Genomic DNA, 23,776 nt, shown 5'->3' with positions numbered 1-23,776 from the left:
TGTTGGACCCACCTAAGACTGGCCTACTGCATGAGACTGCTGCAGATCGTCGCCCTGACCCCTAGGGCCAAGACTTCGAAGATACGCTTGAGATAAAATTCAAGCGTGCAGTCCTGGACATCCTTCAAGCGTGGTGTGCTTAGTAACCGCTGAGACGGAAGACTCCACCTTGGGAATTTTCAGCATTTCCAGGCAATCCTCGGGAAGAGGATAGAGCTTATCCATAGCTCTACCCACACGTAGCCCCATCTCGTAGCAGGGTATGCATGGGATGAAAGCAGGGTATGCAGGGTATGCATGGGATGAAACGGAAAGGTGCATGGAGGCGCCCTGAGTCCCGCCAGGACCGGGTCCACGTGAGCTGGCATTGAGGCTGTAACCATGTCATCCGGAGGTACTTCAAGTCCCAGTTCCATTAGGATAAAGGGAATAAAGGCTCCAGCTTCTCCCTTTGAAACAAAATGAAGAACTCGGGGTCATCCCCTTCAAGAGAGGGGCCCCTGCAAAGATACATCTGCATCTGGATCCTGATCCGGAGCCGCAGGAGGCTGAGGTGGGTCCGGGGGGATACCCCCGTAACTACTCTGACTCGGACAGAGCCTTGTGTGTCCCGCACCACAGGAGCGGGCGGAGTAGCCATCCAAAGGATTTTGGCAGGCGGGGGGCTAGGAGGGGGGTGGCTCCTCTTCTTGCAACATAGCTAGGAAAGATTTGTGCATCAAAGCACAAATTCTGAGGAAAAACGGGTCCTAGATTTCTCAAAGAGGGGGGGGGAGTAGGGTCGGGATCCTCATCAGGAGGGTGCACTGGGCTCAAATCAGGTGGAGAAGATTGAAAAGCTGGTTCCCCTCCCCCCTGCAGCTCCGAATCGGGAGCTGCACGAACTCCTGAAATGGCCGCCGTTCCCGCAGTTTGCCAGGTCGGGAATGGCCTGGCCATGCAGCTGAAGGAGCTCCCCCGGGTCTCTGAGGGAATCGGTGCCTCGGAGGGACCCTCACCACCCGGTAGGCACCCCCAGCATAGCCCATCGCGGGTGAGCCGAAGGCTAAACAAGAACCCAATCGCGGCATGAGAGAGCGCTAAAATTAGCCGCGAGCAGGGGAATCAGCGGAGTAGTGCTGAGGAGAGGAACGAGTGCAGGCAATCGAACCCTGCCCCTGCAGGGGCAGAGGAAAGAACTGCCTTCAGTTAAAAGAATCTTGTATTTCCTTTTTTTTTTTTTTTTTAGTTGTTTGGCCAGTCTGGGGAATGAGCTTCCCTGAAAATGCAGCCGGGGAATTACAGCATCCCGGGGGCCAAGGCAGTTATTCAGGGGGGAGTAACTGGACCACCAGTATCGCCCCAGGTACACGGATCACCGGGAAGGGAGTCTAGACTGAGGTAACACAAGGGGCAAGCCTCTCTAGGCTCCCCAAGAGTGAGGAGACAGAGCTGTCCCCTAAAAAACAGAGCAGTTGAAAAACCTGTGTCCAAGTCTTTCCTTTTTTTAAATATATTAAATACAAATAAGAATTCTTGCCTGAGCTTGAAACATAGGGAGAAAAGGACCCCTCAGGATTCGAAAAAGACTGAAGTAAGGGAACCGCAAGGTAAGCTGCCTGCCATCTGCTGGAGACAGACAAATACTGAAGGGAAGCAGGGTAGGCTCTGTCCTGATATAGGATACCCTTACAGTTTTGGTCTGTCTCCATCTGCTGGACAGGAGGCTCAACCCATGGTCTGGACTGATCTGGGTACGTACAGGGAAATGTCATTTGAGATTGCTTCGAAATAACTTGTAATTGTCGCCTGCTATGCAGGCTCCCAGCCAGCAGAGATCATTAGCGAGTCTCGCTCACAACTACTCTAGTAACCTCCTCGCGGATCACATGAGGCAGCACTTCCAGCCCTGTCCATTCCCTCCTTGACCTGGCCACCATTGCCTTGGTTCTTCTACCTTGTCTTGTGGCCTTTAAGAACTTCAGGCTGGAGACACCAACCACACAGGATTTCAGCCTTTCTTCTTACAATTTATAGAGTTACAAGAATTAGCATACAAACAATGTAGACTGCTTACCTCCAGTAGTACACCTACAGCTTTTATCTTCTAACAGAGAGGGCTCAGGAGCTGCGAGACTCTTGTTCCCAGCTGGATTCACTCTCTTATCCTGCTCAGCAGGTTCCCATCCATAGTGCTCTCTCTTAGCAGTATTTAAATTGGACCAGGCATCTAGTCACCCCTGGATCCCATCCAGAGAAGTGAATCCACTCTTTTCTCACTAGGGTTACCCCAATTACTACCACCACCACAACCACCCACTGTGCCTTTTGCCGAGTTTTCATCCACAGTCCTTCAAATGAGTCTCTTTGCTGCTCTGAGTTCCAATCCTCCTCCAGATGCTGCTGATGTGGTTTCTCTTCCACTTGCTCTATACCAGGCTTCTTCTCTTTTCTCAATGTTTCTCCCAGCAACTTCTAACTCCTCTATACCATCACCAACTGCAGTGCCTCTCTCTGGCCACTCCACAGCAGCACCGTCTGGCCTCTATGCAGTGCCGCTGTCTGGCTTTTCCATGCTGCTTTCCTCAAGCCAATCTGTCTTGCTTCCATCAGGCCATGTGGTACTACCTCCTTCAGAGCAATCTCTGATACCTCCTTCAGGCCAGGCTATAAAACTCCACCATGATCTCTCTAGCCCATCAGCCACCTGACGTCCATTCTACAGCCTTACACTATGTTGTGCCTGTCCTTGAAATTCAGACATTTCTTCCGTCACCCGATTCAGCAGTGTGTTCAATGGTTCCATGCCAGGTTTTCCTATCCCATCATCCATAGGCTGCTCTCTTACCCCTACACATCTGCACTATTAACTTCCTCTGCACTTTTCTCCATCTGGATGATAAAGCATCAGTCTTGTGATTCATACTGCTGCTGTGCCTTCTCTGTTTCCAGCTTTACTTCTGCAAGACTGGCAGTTATAAGCGCCTAGCTTGATTCCCGTTCTTTCAAGACACACACCCAAGCAGACTGGCACTTTATGGCATGACCTTACAGCTGCTTCTGTCCTTCCAACAGGATTTGAGTCACAGCTTGCATTTCTTGCTCAGTCATGCTTTCCCACAGACAAAGCTGACTTCCTTGAGCACTAGTGCTGAGCAATTGGCATGCTGCTGGAGGGAAATGCTCTGGTCAAACACATACTGCAACAAACTATTCTTTTTTTTCCTCTGAGGAAAAGGTAAAAAAAAAATCTCTGTCTAAGCAAGAGGTGCTTCTCTCCTTACTTGCAGTAAAACCTGTGAAGCTAATATTTTTATTTAGGCCCCAAGACACAGTTCTCTGCATTAAAGAAAAAAATTTAAGATGTTTGACTTTTGTGCTCCTCCCTGAGCCACAGTCTTTCAAAGCCTTCAAGCAGAACTATTCCTTTCTTTTTCTTCTGTGGAGGCTGGGGTTCTGCTTGTGCACAGCGTAGTGCAGAAATCCCCCTGCTGACATCATATGTGGGATAGCCGAGTAAATTTCAGGCCGGATACTGCATCCACACAGGACTCCAGCCTCCCTTCTTAAAGATTATAGCTTTATTTACAAGAATTAGCAAACAAAAATGTAGACTGCTTACCTCCAGCAGTGTACCTACAGCTTTTACCTTCTGACAGAGAGGATTCAGAAACTACCTTTCCTGGAGATGCGGGCCTCCTGTTCCCAGCTGGTTTCACTCTTTTTTCCTGCGCAGCAGGATCCTGCCCACAGAGCTCTCTCTCTCTCTGTAGGATTTAAAGGGGACCAGGCATCTAACCTGGTCCTGTACAGGTTAAGCAGTCCTCTTCTCCCTCTGCTCATATCACTCCCTTATGACAAAAGGGCACACACAAAGCAGACACTAATGCATATTTTGTTCCCAATCTCTTCATATTCTATTAAACCATCATCTTGCATATTTTTAATGTGTGGGTCAGCTGAAGTCCTCTAAGAGTTAATAGGTAACCTAAATAACAACCAATGAAAAAAAATTATGTAGTAAAAGACTGAAATGTGGCAAATTGGCCAGCCACTCACTTTTTGATTTCTCGGAGGAGCATTCGGATGAGTGTGCCCTGCAGGTGTTCAATCATTAACTTCCTCCACATATCAAGTGCAAGCTGCAAAAGCAAACAGAGCAGAAAACCTGTCAGAAACCTCTGTTTCACTTTCAAATGCGCAACATAATTTGAAATAAGAATACAAGGGGTATATTTACACCAGAAGCTGTAAATATAAAGGGGGGTATTTTTAAAAGGATTTGCGCACGTAAAAGTTGCACATATCATAACAATTTTCAAAAGTCCATTTTCATGCATAAAACCCAGCTTTAATTGTTCAAAACCTTTTAAAAATTACCCCAAATGTTTTACTGTATCATTTTTATTAATGCTTTCATTATACTCAGCCAATATTGTTTATCCTTCTTAATAGTAATTGTATTTATATTTCTGTTTATTTTTAAGCTATGTTGTTATCATCCAGTGAAACATTTGACAGCCACATGCCACTTTCTCTTAGTCCCAAGAAAATACAATCAAGCACCACAGGGTGGTGCGAGCAGAGCACGGAGGGATATACACACTTTTCAGTGGATACCATACAGTTATGTTAAACCAAATCTATACTGACTTTAACCCAGCACATGTGACAAGATTTCTCAATTTAATGTAAGAACATAAGAACATGCCATACTGGGTCAGACCAAGGGTCCATCAAGCCCAGCATCCTGTTTCCAACAGTGGCCAATCCAGGCTACAAGTACCTGGCAAGTACCCAAACACTAAGTATATCCCATGCTACTGATGCTAGTAATAGCAGTGGCTATTCTCTAAGTCAACTTAATTAATAGCAGGTAATGGACTTCTCCAAGAACTTATCCAATCCTTTTTTAAACCCAGCTACACTAACTGCACTAACCACATTCTCTGGCAACAAATTCTAGAGTTTAATTGTGCGCTGAGTGAAAAAGAACTTTCTCCGATTAGTTTTAAATGTGCCACATGCTAGCTTCATGGAATGCCCCCTAGTCTTTCTATTATCCGAAAGAGTAAATAACTGATTCACATTAACACGTTCTAGACCTCTCAAAATTTTAAACACCTCAATCATATCCCCCCCTCAGCAGTCTCTTCTCCAGGCTGAAAAGTCCTAACCTCTTTAGTCTTTCCTCATAGGGGAGCTGTTCCATTCCCTTTATCATTTTGGTGGCCCTTCTCTGTACCTTCTCCATTCTATATCTTTTTTGAGATGCAGCGACCAGAATTGTACACAGTATTCAAGGTGCGGTCTCTCCATGGAGCGATACAGAGGCATTAGGACATTTTCCGTTTTATTCACCATTCCCTTTCTAATAATTCCCAACATTTTGTTTGCTTTTTTGACTGCCGCAGCACACTGAACAGACGATTTCAATGTGAATCCACTACGACACCTAGATCTCTTTCACACTTTGGGGTAGATTTTAAAACCCCTGCGTGCGTAAATCCTCCCGGATTTACCAACAAAGGTAAGGGGGGGGGATTTAGGTAGGGCTGGGGGGTGGGGTGACGTGGAAGGAAAGTTCCCTCCGAGGCCAGGCTGCGTGGCTCGGCACGCGCAGGCTGCCGATTTTGCACAGCCTTGCGCGTGCTGACCCCGGATTTTATAAGATACGCGCGCCTACGCGCGTATCTTATAAAATCTGGTGTACTTCTGTTCGCGCCGGTGGCGCAAACAAAAGTACGCGCACACGTATGTTTTTAAAATCTCTCTCTTAGTGAATTACAGTTCTCAAAATTCCCAATAGATTCTCCTCTGTTCAGTAAAAATATCTGTATTTTTTAAACTAAACTTTTAAATCCAAGAAACTCAATTTTTCCAAATATTGTGGCTTTCTGATGTTAAACATGCTTTACTGTATTGGTTAAGAGATTATTAGAAAATTATCTTGTTCATGTGCCTAACTAGACTATAATTTCCATGAATCAGGTACTCCATTTATATTTAGATATATATATATATATACACACACACACATATACTTACATACATACTTACAACAGTGCAACTGTCTAGGTGCATACTGAAATGATAAGCAATAGTAGTAGCAGTAACAAAATGAATAGACCAGAAAGCTTCTCACAGCATGGAAATTAGAACTAAAAATGAAAAATGTTCTTATTAAAAAAAAAAATTAAGCAGCAAACTCCCAACTCTCTTCCCATTTTTTTTATCACATGTTAAGCCATCCTCTGCGCAACAGCTGGAACACCAACCTCTCCTATTTCCATCAGTGGTTCGTTCATTTCTGTCCCACCATAGCCATACTGCATATCAGCTTCCGTCAGCCTGTTCTTCTTAATAAACTGTGTGTTCAAATACCTGTGACAACAAACCAAACCCAAGGTAAAGTCACAGGATGAAGCACATTTACAGGAAAACTTTAACCAATCTTGTCCATTTTACTGAAAGACTCTTTAGCAAAATGGTAAAATGAGTAACAGAATTTAGTCAGTAGCACAAGTAAACACCATATTTCTTAGGAAAGATGCTTTGCCTGCAAAACAGACATTAAAACAAGATTTTCTTCCAAAATAATAGAATCCTGTTTTAATATAGTGTTTCTTTTTCTAATGCCCCACTCTCTTCTTTTCTGTCAGCATAGCACTGAACAATCAGTAACTAGTACAAATGTTAATTTAGATTTATATGTTCTTTACCTATATAAACAATCCATATAGTCAGCACCTTGACTGTATTCTTCCCAGTATCGGTGATACATAACTAATACTTGTTCTTCAGAATCCAGAACTCTCTGTAAAAGAAAATACACATTAAATCAATTTTGATAACATACAGAACTTTTCTGAAAGAGATAGATCACAGCATAAGAACACAAGAAATTGCCAATCTGGGTCAGACCATCAAGCCCAGCATCCTGTTTCCAACAGTGGCCAAACCAGGCCACAAGAACCTGGCAAGTACCCAAACACCAAAAAGATCCCATGCTACTAATGCCAGTAATAGCAGAGACCATTTCCTAAGTCAACTTTATTAATAGCAGTTAATGGATTTCTCCTCCAAGAACTTATCCAAACCTTTCTTGAATCCAGCTGCACTAACCACATCCTCTAGCAACAAATTTCAGAGCTTAATTGTGCATTGAGTGAAAAAGAATTTTCTCCGATTAGTCTTAAATGTGCTACTTGCTAACTTCATGGAGTTCCCCCTGGTCCTTTTATTATCCGAAATTGTAAATAACCAATTCGCATTTACTCGTTCAAGACCTCTCATGATCTTAAACACCTCTATCATATCCCCCCTCAGCCATCTCTTCTCCAAGCTTAACAGCCCTAACCTCTTTAGTCTTTCCTCATAGGGGAGCTGTTCCATTCCCCTTATCATTTTGGTTGCCCTTCTCTGTACCTTCTCCATCGCAATTATATCTTTTTTGAGATGCGGCGACCAGAATTGTACACAGTATTCAAGGTGCAGTCTCACCATGGAGCGAAACAGAGACATTATGACATTTTCCTGTTTGTTAACCATTCCCTTCCTAATAATTCCTAACATTCTGTTTGCTTTTTGATTGCTGCAGCACACTGAGCCGACGATTTCAAAGTATTATCCACTATTTATTTATTTGTTTGTTTTTATATACAGATATTCGATTTTACATATCACATCGGTTTACATAGAACTGAGTTGTGCAGGAAACTTGAGTGTTTCCTTTTGTTAATTACAAGGAACATCTATAATAGATAAACGGTTGAACAAATAATCAGAGGTGAGGATAGTACATATTACAACATAACATCTATAACTGATGAACGGTTAAACAAATAAACAAGGTATATACATATGATGCCTAGATCTTTTTCCTGGGTGGTAGCTCCTAATATGGAACCTAACCGTGTAACTACAGCAAGGGTTAATTTTCCCTATATGCAAAACCTTGCACTTGTCCACATTAAATTTCATCTGCCATTTGGATGCCCAATCTTCCAGTCTTGCAAGGTCCTCCTGCAATGTTTCACAATCCGCTTGTGATTTAACTACTCTGAATAATTTTGTATCATCTGCAAATTTGATAACCTCACTCGTCATATTCCTTTCCAGATCATTTATAAACACATGGAAAAGCACCAGTCCAAGTACAGATCTCTGAGGCACTCCACTGTTTACCTTTTTAAAGTGGGAAAATTGACCATTTAATCCTACTCTGTTTCCTTTCTTTTAAGCAGTTTGTAATCCACGAAAGGACATCGCCTCCTATCCCATGACTTTTTAGATTTCTTAGAAGCCTCTCATGAGGGACTTTGTCAAATGCCTTCTGAAAAATCCTAATTCACTACATCTACCGGTTCACCTTTATCCACATGTTTATTAACTCTTTCAAAAAAATGAAGCAGATTTGTTAGGCAAGACTTCCCTTGGGTAAATCCATGTTGACTGTGTTCCATTAAACCATGTCTTTCTATATATTCTACGATTTTGATCTTTAAAATACTTGCAACTATTTTTCCCGGCACTGAAGTCAGGCTCACTGATCTATAGTTTCCCGGATCGCCCCTGGAGCCCTTTTTAAATATTGGGGTTATGTTGGCCACCCCCAGTCTTCAGGTACAATGGATGATTTTAATGATAGGTTACAAATTTTAACAAATAGATCAGAAATTTCATTTTTTAGTTCCTTCAGTACCCTAGGATGCAAACCATCCAGACCAGGTGATTTGCTACTCTTTAGTTTGTCAATTTGCCTTACTACATCTTCCGGGTTCACAGTGATTTGGTTCAGTTCGTCTGACTCATCACCCTTGAAAACCAACTCCAAAACTCATATCTTCTCAACATCCTCATTAGTAAACATGGAAGCAAAGAATTCATTTAGTCTTTCTGCAATGGCCTTATCTTCCCTAAGAGTCCCTTTAACCCCTCTGTCATCTAATGGTCCAATCGACTCCCTCACAGGTTTCTTGCTTCAGATATATTTTTTAAAGTTTTTATTATGAGTTTTTGCCTCTACGGCCAACTTCATTTCAAATTCTCTCTTCGCCTGTCTTATCAATGTTTTACTCTTAACTTGACATTGCTTATGCTTTATCCTATTTTCTTCAGATGGATCCTTCTTCCAATTTTGAAGGATGGTTTTTTTGGCTAAAATAGCCTCTTTTACCTCACCTTTTAACCGTGCTGGTAATCGTTTTGCCTTCCTTCCATCTTTCTTAATGCGTGGAATACATATGGACTGCGCGTGTATGATTGCATTTTTAAACAATGTCCATGCCTGTTGAACACTTTTAACCTTTGCAGCTGCACCTTTCAGTTTTTTTCTAGTTTCCTCATTTTATCAAAGTTTCCCTTTTGAAAATTTAGTGTCAGAGCTGTTGTTGCATCCAGTCGCAGACAACCGCGACCGCTCTGCCTTACCTCTTTTTCTCCCCTTTCACTCTCTTTGGGCAAGATGGCTGCCTCTGGTGCAGAGTGCCTCAGCATTTCCAGACCAGCATGGGCGTCCCCCATCCACCATGCTCACTCCCGTGGCCTCCTAGGGCGCGAGCATGCACATCTCCTACGCTCAAATACACGTCATGGCGGGAACCTTGGGGGCGGCCCCACCGCATGACATCAGTCAGTACCTCCAGGTATATCTAGCCTCCGCTACCACCTTGAGTTAGCAAGGACCGGTTTTAGCTACTCTGACTGCTCTAAGCTGCATGCTTAGACACTGCTTCCACTCCAAGGGCCTCGCTCCTGTAGACGCTTCAGATACCTGCTCCTCGGGGGTCTCTCGCTTCCAACTACCCTCCAGGGTTCTCTCTAACTAAGACAACCGCTCCTAGGGGGTCTTTCTCTCTCTTCTACATTTCAGGGGGGGTCTTTCTCTCTCTTCTACATTTCTCTCTCTTCTACATTTCAGGATATTGGACCATCGCTCCTCGAGGGACTACAAGCCATATCATGCACCACGGACCTTCGGTCCCAACTTTCCACCATCAGGAAGACAACATCATTCCTGTGAGTACCTCTACGATCCAGCGCTTCAACTCCACCCACTAGCCGCGGCGTTAACCGCACTGCGGGATCCCGCCTATCGTGAACATCTGGGTGAGACTATACTTCTGAGCCTGCTGAGCGTACTGGCACTTCAGGGATCAGTGCCTTACCTTCCTGCTTTCACCATCTATCTACAACAGTACAATAAATAATCTATCCATTCTGTGTCTGCTATCTGTGTCAGCCTATCGCAGTGGTTCCCCATGGGGCTCCTCCCCGTGGGCGGAGTCATCTCCATTGCGACCAAGGGTCCACAATGCCTCAAACACAACAGCTGTAGATTTACTTATTTTCCCCTTACAGTTATTAGTTTAAATTTGATCATCCTTCTGCCTTCCCCAAAAGTTTCCCCAGTTCCTTACAAATCTGAATCCCTCTTCCCTGCATCATCGTCTCATCCATGCATTGAAACTCTGGAGCTCTGCCTGCCTCTGGGGACCTGCATGTGGAATGCAGAGTGAAAAACATAAAAAGGGAATTATTCAAATAATAAAGCAGATATGCCACGTCATTTAAAAAATAGAGGCAGTCCTTCTGAACTGCCCATATGACTGACAAAATTCTGTTAAGGCCTCAGCAAAAAGAAAAGTTGATCCCAAGTGATTTAGAACAAAACCATTTAGTGTGAACACAGATTTTTCACCTTATTCTCATAAATCAGTTCCAGCAACATACACCTAGAGCTAGAAAAATTCTATCTAAACAGTTTTCTTTAGGAAACTCGCTCCATTGCTATGGAAGGTATACAAACTAAATGGGAAAAATAATAATAATGAATTGATGGATGGGAAAAGGCAACTCCAGACTCATTTCATTCCTGTTTGTTGCCCAAGAAAATTCTTTGCAGTAATTCTGGCTCAATTCCACTCCGATCTCTCTCTCCTTGTCATATTTCTTTATGTTCTCGGCGTGTTAGCTCAGTTTGTTATAGCTCACCTTACATGACTCTACCTCTCACTACGTTAAAGTTACCGATAGATAGATACAAATATGGTGAGCTATCGCAGGAGAAAATTGGGACTGCAAGATGTTTGGCAAGTCTAGTACAAAGGATTCTGCCTTTTGTCCTGTGCTGTAAAAATCAAGGCTGTGCTCAGGATTTTATAGAAATCAAAACTGGGAAAAGGGAGTAGGAAAACAAATTTATTCTACTTTAATAATCTGCAAGTAATGGTTTTCTAAAGATGAACTATAAAATTGGAGTATAATATGCAGTGCAAATTATCATGCTTTGCAAATCCATACCAGAGTCTTCCTCTTTCCATCCAACAAAACTAAAAGTAGCAAAAGCCTTAATATTTTCTAGAAAGAAATGCACATATCTTACATAAATGTTTGTACACCTTCCAGTTTTTCACTATCAGTGACAGCTTCAGAACAGGTCAGTGATCCAGCAAACGTCACGCCATCCCCACAAATGTCAAGTCACAGATGAGCCAGCATGCATGCCCTAGAGGCGCAGAACTATGCTTAACCAACAACCAAGAGCCTTCTTCACTAGAGAACAAAAGCATTAATAAAGCCAAGCTGAAAGACAGTAAGAAAAGAATAGCAAGAGATGATTAAAGGGGAAAAGTGGCCAAAATTTAACCTCTGAAAACATGAAATAGGGGTACAGATTTCTTTCTAGTATTTTATTGCACAGATTATGAAGTAACAACATTTTTAGTTAATCTGTTTGCCCTGTTTCTTAGAGTGCTACAGCCTCCGTTTCTTCATGAGTTAGTTGCTACTGCACCTTTTTGCTATTGTAGCCCTGGTGGTGTAGTAAGGGTCCAGAGCACCCCCTACGTTCCAAGTCCAGCAGAGGCCAGTTTTCAAAAAGGCGATAGATGCCCCAGGCATGGTCCAGCTGGCTGGCACCATTTTGAAAAATGGATGTCGCTAGGCCCAGGGCATAGGGGGCCCTCCAGGCTTTCATTACACCACCAGGGCTACAATAGTAAGTGCAAGGAGGCTAGAGTGGCAGACCTGGAGGAGCCGAGGCAGACAGAGAGGTATATAGATGAGACCTTCAGGGACATAGTAGCCAAATCCCAACTTCAGAATGGCAGCCCTGGTGCTGCCTTGGAGGAAGACGCTCTCATGATTAGAGAGCATCAACCAGGTGCAGCAGGAAAGGATCCTTTAGCAAGGACCTGCTCGCCAGGTGATGCATTATCCTTTCGCACTGAGGATATCTCCCCAAGGCCTACTGCCCAGGAGGGAAGGGTTAGGTCGGCCGTCATAGTTGGTGATTCGATTATTAGGAATGTAGACAGCTGGTTGGCTGGTGGGCGTCAGGATCGCCTGGTAACATGCCTACCTGGTGCGAAGGTGGCGGACCTCACGCGTCACCTAGATAGGATTTTAGGCAGTGCTGGGGAGGAGCCGGCTGTTGTGGTACATGTGGGCACCAACATAGGAAAATGTGGGAGGGAGGTTCTGGAAGCCAAATTTAGGCTCTTAGGTAGAAAGCTTAAATCCAGAACCTCCAGGGTAGCATTCTCTGAAATGTTCCCTGTTCCACGCGCAGGTCAGAGGCAGGCAGAGCTCCGGAGCCTCAATGCGTGGATGAGACGATGGTGCAAGGAAGAGGGATTCAGTTTTGTTAGGAACTGGGGAAACTTTTGGGGACGGGGGAGTCTCTTCCGAAGGGATGGGCTCCACCTTAACCAGGGTGGAATCAGACTGCTGGCGCTAACCTTTCAAAAGGAGAAAGGGGAAAGCCGACAGTCGCTCAGCAGCGCATGGTTTGGAGAGAGGTATCTTCAAAGGATGCATTAGAATTAGGGCATCCCGACAATGAGGTTCCAATAATAAGAAAAGTAGTCCAAGTGCCTGTAACTAAAAACTCACCTGAGCTAAAAAATTCTAACTTATCCCTATCAATTAAAAAGCAGAATGAAAATACAAACAAAAAACAAACTTTGAAATGTTTGTATGCTAATGCCAGAAGTCTAAGTAGTAAGATGGGAGAATTAGAATGTATAGCAGTGAATGATGACATAGACTTAATTGCCATCTCAGAGACATGGTGGAAGGAGGACAACCAATGGGACAGTGCTATACCAGGGTACAAATTAGATCGCAATGACAGAAAAAAGCACCCGGGAGGCTGTGTGGCGCTTTATGTCCGGGATGGCATAGAGTCCAACAGGATAAACATCCTGCATGAGACTAAACGCACAATTGAATCTTTATGGGTAGAAATCCCTTGTGTGTCGGGGAAGACTATAGTGATAGGAGTATACTACCGTCCACCTGGTCAAGAAGATGAGACGGACAGTGAAATGCTAAGAGAAATTAGGGAAGCAAACCTAATTGGTAGTACAGTAATAATGGGAGACTTCAATTACCCCAATATTGACTGGGTAAATGTATCATCGGGACATGCTAGAGAGATAATGTTCCCGGATGGAATAAATGATAGCTTTATGGAGCAATTGGTTCAGGAACCGACGAGAGAGGGAGCAATTTTAGATCTAATTCTCAGTAGAGCACAGGATTTGGTGAGAGAGGTAATGGTGGTGGGACCGCTTGGCAATAGTGATCATAATATGATCAAATTTGAATTAATGACTGGAAGAGGAACAGTATGGAAATCCACGGCTCTCGTGCTAAACTTTCAAAAGGGAACTTTGATAAAATGAGAAAAATTGTTAGAAAAAAACTGAAAGGAGCAGCTACAAAAGTAAAAAGTGTGCAAGAGGCGTGGTCTTTGTTAAAAAATACCATTCTAGAAGCACAGTCCAGATGTATTCCACACATTAAGAAAGGTGGAAAGAAGGCAAAACAATTACCGGCATGGTTAAAAGGGTGAAAGAAGCTATTTTAGCCAAAAGATCTATATTCAAAAATTGGAAGAAGGATCCAACAGACGAAAATAGGATAATGCATAAACATTGGCAAGTTAAATGTGAGACATTGATAAGACAGGCTAAGAGAGAATTTGAAAAGAAGTTGGCCGTAGAGGCAAAAACTCACAGTAAAAACTTTTTTAAATATATCCGAAGCAGAAAGCCTGTGAGGGAGTCAGTTGGACCGTTAAATGATCGAGGGGTTAAAGGGGCACTTAGAGAAGATAAGGCCATCGCGGAAAGATTAAATGATTTCTTTGCTTCGGTGTTTACTGAAGAAGATGTTGGGGAGGTACCCGTACTGGAGAAGGTTTTCATGGGTAATGATTCAGAAGGACTGAATCAAATCACTATGAACCTAGAAGATATGGTAGACCTGATTGACAAACTGAAGAGTAGTAAATCACCTGGACCGGATGGTATGCACCCCAGAGTTCTGAAGGAACTAAAAAATGAAATTTCAGACCTATTAGTAAAAATTTGTAACCTATCATTGAAATCATAGTACCTGAAGACTGGAGGATAGCTTATATAACCCCAATATTTAAAAAGGGCTCCAGGGGTGATCCGGGAAACTACAGACCAGTTAGCCTGACTTCAGTGCCAGGAAAAATAGCGGAAAATTTCTAAACATCAAAATCACAGAACATATAGAAAGACATGGTTTAATGGAACAAAGTCAGCATGGCTTTACTCAAGGCAAGTCTTGCTTCACAAATCTGCTTCACTTTTTTGAAGGAGTTAATAAACATTGGATAAAGGTGAACCGGTAGATGTAGTATACTTGGATTTTCAGAAGGCGTTTGACAAAGTTCCTCATGAGAGGCTTCTATGAAAAGTAAAAAGTCATGGGATAGGTGGCGATGTCCTTTCATGGACTGCAAACTGGCTAAAAGACAGGAAACAGAGAGTAGGATTAAATGGACAATTTTCACAGTGGAAGGAAGTGGGCAGTGGAGTGCCTCAGGGATCTGTATTGGGACCCTTACTTTTCAATATATTTATAAATGATCTGGAAAGAAATACGACGAGTGAGATAATCAAATTTGCAGATGATACAGAATTGTTCAGAGTAGTTAAATCACAAACAGATTGTGATAAATTGCAGGAAGACCTTGTGAGACTGGAAAATTGGGCATCAAAATGGCAGATGAAATTTAATGTGGATAAGTGCAAGGTGATGCATATAGGAAAAAATAAACCATTCTATAGTTACACAATGTTAGGTTCCATATTAGGTGCTACAACCCAAGAAAGAGATCTAGGCGACATAGTGGATAACACACTGAAATCGTCGGTTCAGTGTGCTGCAGCAGTCAAAAAAGCAAACAGAATGTTTGCTTTTTTTTTTACTTATCTTTACTTAACTTTTTAATTTTTACTTATCTTTTACTTTTTTACTTTTTACTTATCTTCAACATCCCGCTAAAAAACGCTACAAAGGACCTCGGCATTTGGATTGACGACGAACTTAACTTAAAAAAGAACATCGCAACCAAAACCAAAGAAGGATTCCACAAGCTTCACATCCTGAAACATCTAAAACCACTTCTCCACCATCATGAATTCCAAACAGTGCTACAATCACTGATTTTCAGCAGCCTCGATTACTGCAACTCGCTCCTGATAGGCCTTCCTAAATCTATGCTAAAACCACTGCAACTGCTACAAAACGCCGCAGCCAGAATCCTAACCAGCAAGACAAAATCTGAACACATAACCCCTGTTCTGAGAAGTCCTCACTGGCTCCCAATCGAACAGAGAATCGAATTCAAAACCCTTACAATAGTACACAAAGCCATATACAATACAGATAACAACGCACTCAACAACATGTTACAGCTACACAAACCTCAACGAAACACAAGAACTGCCTGCAAACTACTCCTAAACATACCCTCGCTTCCCATGGCGAAGCTCACGAGCACTAGAAAAAGAGCCTTCTCCATAGCAGGACCAAACTTATGGAACTCCTTACCACAATACCTAAGCTCAATGAACGACATCAAATCCTTCAAAAAAGAACTAAAAACATGGTTTTTCAGCCAAACGTTCAGAGATGGCGTGGGTTAAACGACTTAACTCCACCACCAACAACTTACATGTCAGCGGAACACACTAAACTTACATTTTGTCCCCGTCCCCCCCCGCACCTCTCCGTTCCTCTGCTTTCCACCTCCGCTCTCCTCGCATAACGTGAACCTCGAATGATCCTCCTATCCTCCCTCCCCCTTCTCCCCCCACTTAACTCATATCTCACTGTTTTATAGTTTGCGTTTAGAAATGTATTATTAGTATTAGGCTGCTTATAAATCACAGTTAACCAATATTCGTCCCTCATTCAATTGATCAATATATGTTCTACTACAGGGGTCAGGAACCTTTTTGGCTGAGAGAGCCATAAACGCCACATATTTTAAAATGTAATTCCATGAGAGCCATACAATATGTTTAAAACTAAATACAAGTAAATGTGTGCATTTTATGTAAGATCACACTTTTAAAGTACAATAAGTCTCTGAAAATAGTACACCAGGCCTTAAGACACCAATACATCTCCTATTAGGAAAACGGACCAAGTCAGGCTGCTATAGAGTCCTACACAGAAACTACACGCCAGCAGAAAACCTCACCTGAATCACGTGCTGTCCCTCACCTAACATAGAATAAAGAGACCAAAACGCATAACAAGAAGCATGCAGAAAAAACTGAATTGGAAACTGCAACAAGCCAGAGTCTCTGTATGCAGTGTAACAAAGGAAAAAAGAAACATCACCCATCCTTATAAAACAAATCAAGAAATATAAAATCATCAGCAGTAAAACTGTACTAACAAAAAGAACATATTTCGAAACAGCTGATGAGTGGAATATCCAATAATTAAAAACTCATATAAAACATTTCCAGATACCAACAAAATATTTCAAAATAGCAGACACAAAGACCTAGTAATGAAAAATAATAAGGATACAAAAATTTTTTTGCTCTGCATACCTGGGAACATTTGATATCCAGGTGTCCTGAGATTGTTCTGAATTAGCAGGAGGAGGGGTGGTTTGCTTGGAACTTTCTCCTCTCTCAGTCACATACCAGCGCTCTCTCTCACACTGGCTCTCAATGACACACCTATACACACATGCTCTCAGTCACTCACATATACACATGTTTTTTCTCTCTCACTTATATAGGCTCTTAATTACACATTTACACACATGCTGTCTATCTTTTCACGCTTACACACACACACACACACAGGCTTTCAATCACATAAATACATGCTGTCTTTTTCTCTCACACACAGACTCTCATTCACGCTTACAAACATGTCCTCTCTTTCTCTCATTTACACACAGGCTCTCAATCACATACTCACATGCTCCCTCACCTAAATCAGCTCTCAATCACACACAGACACACATGGTCTCTCTCTCTCATTTAAACACAGGCTCTCAATCACATACTCACATGCTCCATCACCTAAACCAGCTCCCAATCACACACAGACACACATGATCTCTCTCTTACTTATACACAGGCTCTTAATCATACATACACATGATTTCTCTCAAACACAAAGGATCTCAATCATACACACATACTCTTTCACACAAACAGGTTTTCAATCACAAACTTACACATACAGGTTCCCAATGGTAAAGAGGCCACGCTAGTGCGCTCGGCATCGGCCCGAAGAAAAGAAGACTGCAGCGCGGCTCGGAGGAAAATGAAGAGCTTCAACTGCGGCCGATGGGACTCCGCCTCCACGAGGGCTGAAAATGAAGAGGTTAGCGTTGGGAGCAAGTGCCCGGGGTGGGGGAGAGAGAGAGTGAATGAGCGAGCAAGCATGTGTTGCTCGCTCATTCACTCTCTCTCTCCCCCACCCCGGGAACTCGCGGCAGCAGCAGCCTTCTCCCAACACTAACCTCTTCATTTTCAGCCCTCGCGGAGGCGGAGTCCCATCGGCCGCGATTGAAGCTCTTCATTTCCCTCCGAGCCGCGCTGCAGTCTTCTTTTCTTCGGGCCGATGCCGAGCGCACTAGCGTGGCCTCTTCTTGCCGCGCACGCACCCGATACTCTCCACTTCCTCTTCCGGGCCGCGGGGGGGGGGGGGGCGGGAAGAAGAGAGCACGCAGGTGCCGCTGACTCCAGCTGTCCTGCCGCGTTCCGCCCGGGCTGACAGCATTTTAAGCCCGGGTGGAGGAGGACCGGGGAGTAGCTGGGTCAGCGGGAAAGTGTGGCGACACTTGTCTGCGAGCCAGATGCAGCCCTCAAAAGAGCCATATCTGGCTCGCGAGCCATGGGTTCCCGACCCCTGTTCTACTATGTTCCATTAACAGTTCGATGTAACAATGTGTTATACTGTAAACTGGGGTGAAGGCTAACTGCTAAACCTCGGTATATAAAAGCTCCTAAATAAATACATGTTGGGAATTATTAGAAAGGGAATGGTGAATAAATCGGAAAATGTCATAATGCCTTTGTATTGCTCCATGGTGAGACCGCACCTTGAATACTGTGTACAATTCTGGTCGCCGCATCTCAAAAAAGATATAATTGCGATGGAGAAGGTACAGAGAAGGGCTACTAAAATGATAAGGGGAATGGAACAGCTCCCCTATGAGGAAAGACTAAAGAGGTTAGGACTTTTCAGCTTGGAGAAGAGACAGCTGAGGGGGGATATGATAGAGGTGTTTAAAATCATGAGAGGTCTAGAACGGGTAAATGTGAATCGGTTATTTACTCTTTCAGATAATAGAAAGACTAGGGGGCACTCCATGAAGTTAGCATGTGGCACATTTAAAACTAAATCGGAGAAAGTTCTTTTTTACTCAACGCACACTTAAACTCTGGAATTTGTTGCCAGAGGATGTGGTTAGTGCAGTTAATATAACTGTGTTTAAAAAAGGATTGGATAAGTTCTTGGAGGAGAAGTCCATTACCTGCTATTAATTAAGTTGACTTTGAAAATAGCCACTGCTATTCCTAGCAACGGTAACAAGGAATAGACTTAGTTTTTGGGTACTTGCCAGGTACTTATGGCCTGGATTGGCCACTGTTGGGAACGGGATGCTGGGCTTGATGGACCCTTGGTCTGACCCAGTATGGCTTGTTCTTATGTTCTTCTTATGAGGGATCAGATGGTAGGGGGCTGGACTGCAAGTGCCCCAGCACTTTTAACTTTAAAAGATCTTTATTGTTTACAGAATTGGCAGGGCAAGAGGTCTATGAAGACCCCCTGGGGTTTTTCTGCACCACTGGGAGGGAGGGGGGTTACTCGGAGGTGATGGAGAAGGTTGTTAACTCCCAACTTATGGACCATCTAGAAAATCATGCCATCCTCCATGTTTCCCAATTTGGTTTCCGGAAACACTTCACTGGCTCCCCATTCTCTCTCGCATTCACTACAAAACCTTGACTATAATACACAAATCCATCCACGCCCACAACTCCAATTGCCTCGACATCCCCTTCAATACCCCACAGTCCACCCGTCCCACCAGATCCACCAACATAGGCACACTACATGTTCCCTCTCTGAAAACTGCCCACCTCTCTTCCACTTGCGATCGTTCCCTCTCTATTGCAGGCCCCTCTCTTTGGAACTCCCTCCCTGTACACATGCGCCTCAAACCATGTTTATTCAAATTTAAAAAGAAACTAAAAACGCTACTATTCAAACAAGCCTATCCAGAATAGATCCCCCATCCACCCCATACCTGCACCGCTTCATGGTGATCACAACCTCCTTATATTAAGGAACTAATTACACTGTTAACTTATGCTTGTTGCTGTTATGTTAATCTTTCTTTCCACGCTGCTCCTCGTTATCCCCTTCCCAGTTCGCTTTCCCTGTTAACATGTATTTTCAAGCCTTTTTGTTCAAATGTAAACCGGTATGATGTCCCCACTAATACCAGTATATAAAAGTTTCTAAATAAATAAAATAAATAAATATTTAACACATAGTGGCCCCACAGTCCCGGGGCTAACATCATGCATTTTTTAGGGGTTAAATAACACTGTGATATTTTTTCCCAGCAATATAATGCTGCCAGGAAAAAGTATCATTTATTTATTTATTTATTTCACATTTTTCTATACCGAGCTTCATGGTTGAATACCATATCAGATCGGTTTACATCGAACGAGGGATAGAAACTTGTAACAAAAAACGGAACAATAAGTTATAATCAGAAAGAGAGCAAGAAAGTTACATTGAACAAGGACTATAAACTTGGAGGCTTTACAGCTTTATCATGATAAAGCTTTACAGCTTTATCATGGGAATCACAAAGCAGCAGTGCCAAGTACTTTCGCTTTGTAAATCCCACAGTATTTTCCCCTCCAGAAAAAAATACCACAGCTAAGTAAACAAGGCCCTAAGACTGTATATTCTATGAGGACAGGGAAATACCTAACAACCTTAATGAAACTTGCCTTGCATTACTAATGAAAGGTGTGAGCTAAAATCTAAATAAATACAGTTGTCCAACCTTGTGAAGATATATATCAAACTCTAGGTTACTGCCTTGTATATTTCCTTCATGGAGGCACAGGCCATAAGAAGTAGACAGCACTTTTGCAGAGTGAGCTCAAATGAAGTGAAGTGTTATCTAATAAACCCTTTCATATGATTCAGAAATACAGCACCTAATGCATACTAAATTTCATTATATATTGGATAAAAATCCAATAAACTTAAACTAAACCCAAGAAAAATAGAAGTATTTTGGGTTGACTCTTCTGTCCCACAAAACTTAGTTATAATCCAATCAATGAATGGGATCACTCTTTCCTTTAACTGACAAGTACATAGCCTTGGAATTATTATAGATTCAGCACAAACGGGCCGATTCAGTAAAATGCGCGGGAGAGCTGGCGCTCTGAGGCGAGTGCCCGCTCTCCAGACGCGCGCCCAGGCCAATCTCCTGGACGCACGATTCTGTATGCAAATGAGGGCCCACGGTAAAAAGGAGGCACTAGAGACACTAGCGCGTCCCTAGCGCCTCCTTATTGGTAGAAGCAGCGGCTGTCAGCGGGTTTGACAGGCGACGCTTAATTTTACCGGCATCGGTTGTCGAACCTACTGACAGCCACGGGTTCAGAAAACCGACGCCAGCAAAATTGAGCATCCATTTTCCAACCCGAGGGCAGATTTTAATTTTTTTTTTTTTTAATTTTTAATTTTTATTTTTGGCACCTCCGACTTAATACCTTTATGATACTAAGTCGGAGGGTGTACAGAAAAGCAGTTTTTTCTGCTTTTCTGTACACTTTCCCGGTGCCAGTCGTTAATTTCTGAGAGTAAAATGTGTGGCTTGGCTGCACATTTTACTTTCTGTATCGCACGGGACTAAGTGGCTTCTAACAGTTGTTCTATTCAAATGAGGATGATGCATTTTTTAACTCCTTTCCTGAAGACAGTGGACTTAGCAACTGAGATTCATTCTCTGGTAACTTTTAAACCTTACTATTGCAATGCATTGTATTTAGGGACTCTTTAGAAGATAATATAAAAGCTCCAATTAGTTCATACCAGTTGTGTAGATATTAACTAACATTTAATTTTACAACCATAACACTCCAAGTTACAATGGCCACCACTGTCCTTTCGGGCACTAAAGTACTGTTAATTGCTTTTAAGGTTCTATATGGGATGGGACCATTATATTTCATGAATTTTATCTTTCTAAATCACCTCACGAGCTCTGGGCTTGGTCAGTGAATGCTTTTTAACAATTCCCTTGTTATCCAAACTTTATCTAATTAGGAGAAGCACTTTCTCTAATGGGGCTCCATATTTAAGAAACTTATCAAAAGAAATCAGGAAAATAAGGATTGTTTAATCTTCAGGTGCTAAATTAAAACATGGTTATTTCAAAAAGTGTTTGGTTGATTATATAGTTGAACACATTTGTCAGGTTTAATTTTTTTCTGTTTTACTATTGATTTTATGTCTATTTTCATTAATATGCTATTATATTAAGCATTATTTGTTTTATTGATACTCTGCTTTTGTGGTTTTTGTCAGCTGTTTAATATGATTTCTGAATTGTGTGATTTTATTCTGTTCTGTTCCTTGCCTTGAGTTATCTTGGAAAAGTGAATAATAAATTGTAGCAGTTACAATAATAATAATCCATGAGGAGATGGTAGTGGCACATGCTTGAACATGCCCCATAGTGCTTGAACTTCCCAAAAACTCTAGACTTCATATAAAATTCTGAGATTCTCTTAAGATCCTGAAAAGTGAACTTTCACCACCTTTTGGGGAATTGTTTTGAACAAAAGGTAGGAAAGTATGATCTCCTCATGGAAGTGAAAGGATGAATTTCTTTAGAAAAGTGACTAGCAGCTTTTCTGAGAACATTATCCAAGAACAAAAACTGTATGTAAGAAAGATAGTACTAAAGACAGTGTCTCTACTCACCAACACTCTTTGCAGAACAAATCACAAACAAAATGATTTAAGATCATAAAATAAGGAGAGGCCAAACTCAGAGGTTCAAAGGGGGAGGAGGGCTTCATCAGCATAATGAGCGCAAAATTTAGATTTATTTAGCTATTTTATATGCCATCATTCCATGCATAGATCACAACGGTTTACAAAAGTAACATTCAGAGCTATAAATCAACAAAAAAAGATGGGTTATACAGGTAGTATTCAGAAAGCAGAGTTGCTTACCTGTAACAGGTGTTCTCCAAGGACAGCAGGATGTTAGTCCTCACACATGGGTGACATCATCCGATGGAGCCCGGCACGGAAACGTTTGTCATGCTGCTAACCACCCATCCACGCGGGGTCCCCTCTTAAGTCTTATAACATAGAGTTTGCAAAAAAATAAAATAACCGAGAGAAAAAAAAACAACTCTGTGGGGCGGCAGGTGGGTTTCATGAGGATTAACATCTTGCTGTCCTTGGAGAATACCTGTTACAGGAAAACAACTCTGCTTTCTCTAAGGAAAAGCAGGATGGTACTCCTCACACATGGGTGATTAAGTAGCTTCAGGCCGCTTCCAACATGTGCAGCATAGAACAGGTGCCAACATACACAACAACTAGAGCTGCAACAACCAGAGGAGCAGGCCTGCACTCAAGGACAGGGCCCACGGAGGGAGAGTTGGGTTTTCATGGTTGGAAGAGATTACAGAGAAAAGATTGTCCAAATAGACTGTCCTGCCGACCATCCTTGTCCAGCAATAATGTAAGGTATGGAGGGAGCTCCAGGTCACCACTCTGCAAATCTCGTGAACGGGGAATGCACGCAAATGAGCCACCAAGATTGACATGGCTCATACAGAGTGAGCCCTGACATGACCGTCAAGCAGTAAGCCCGCCTGTGTGTAGCAGAAGGCAATGCAGTCCGCAAGCCAATGGGATAAAGTCTACTTGGAGACAGTAACCCTTAGCCTGTTCCTGTCGAAGGAGGCAAAAGAGTTAAGTGGAGTGGCGGTGAGGCACCGTCTGCCCCAAGTGAAAAGCCAGCACTCTCTTGCAATCTACTGTGTGCAGAGCCCGCTCACCCTGGTAAGTGTGAGGCCTTGGGAAAAAGGAAGGCAACACAATGGACTGCTTGAGATGGAATTCCGAAACCACCTTGGGAAGGAACTTCGGGTGTGTCCGGAGGACCACTTTGTCATGGCAAAATTTTGTATAAGGTGGGTATGACACTAGGGCTTGCAGTTCACTGACCCTGATGTAACTGCGACCAAGTAGATGACCTTCCAAGAGAGGTACACTTCAGGTCACAAGGTCGCAAGATCGCAATGGCTCAAATGGAGATTTCATGAGTTGCGACAGGACGACGTTGAGATCCCAGGAAACTGCTGGAGGGCGAGTGGGGGGCTTTAGTTGTAATAAGCCCCTCATAAACCGCCCCACAAGTGGATGAGAAGAG

General features: G+C 42.9%; 1 protein-coding gene across 7 annotated transcripts in view; it reads right to left on the bottom strand.

The window, feature by feature from the left end:
• The window catches only part of CUL2 (cullin 2), a 323,154-nt gene that overhangs the window by 212,805 nt on the left and 86,573 nt on the right, over nucleotides 1-23,776 (bottom strand). For all 7 annotated transcript variants that reach the window (XM_029588577.1, XM_029588576.1, XM_029588575.1 and 4 more), the window contains 3 exons: nucleotides 6,702-6,796; nucleotides 6,258-6,363; nucleotides 4,039-4,121 (listed from right to left, as the gene is read on the bottom strand). In XM_029588577.1, coding sequence (XP_029444437.1) covers nucleotides 4,039-4,121; nucleotides 6,258-6,363; nucleotides 6,702-6,796 — 284 coding nt within the window. The remainder of the gene's footprint in view (nucleotides 1-4,038; nucleotides 4,122-6,257; nucleotides 6,364-6,701; nucleotides 6,797-23,776) is intronic.

Source organism: Rhinatrema bivittatum, chromosome 2, assembly GCF_901001135.1.
Source record: "Rhinatrema bivittatum chromosome 2, aRhiBiv1.1, whole genome shotgun sequence".
Classification (NCBI taxonomy): domain Eukaryota; kingdom Metazoa; phylum Chordata; class Amphibia; order Gymnophiona; family Rhinatrematidae; genus Rhinatrema; species Rhinatrema bivittatum.
The sequence above is the reverse complement of the archived record's forward strand: the minus strand, read 5'-3'. Positions and strand labels throughout refer to the sequence as shown.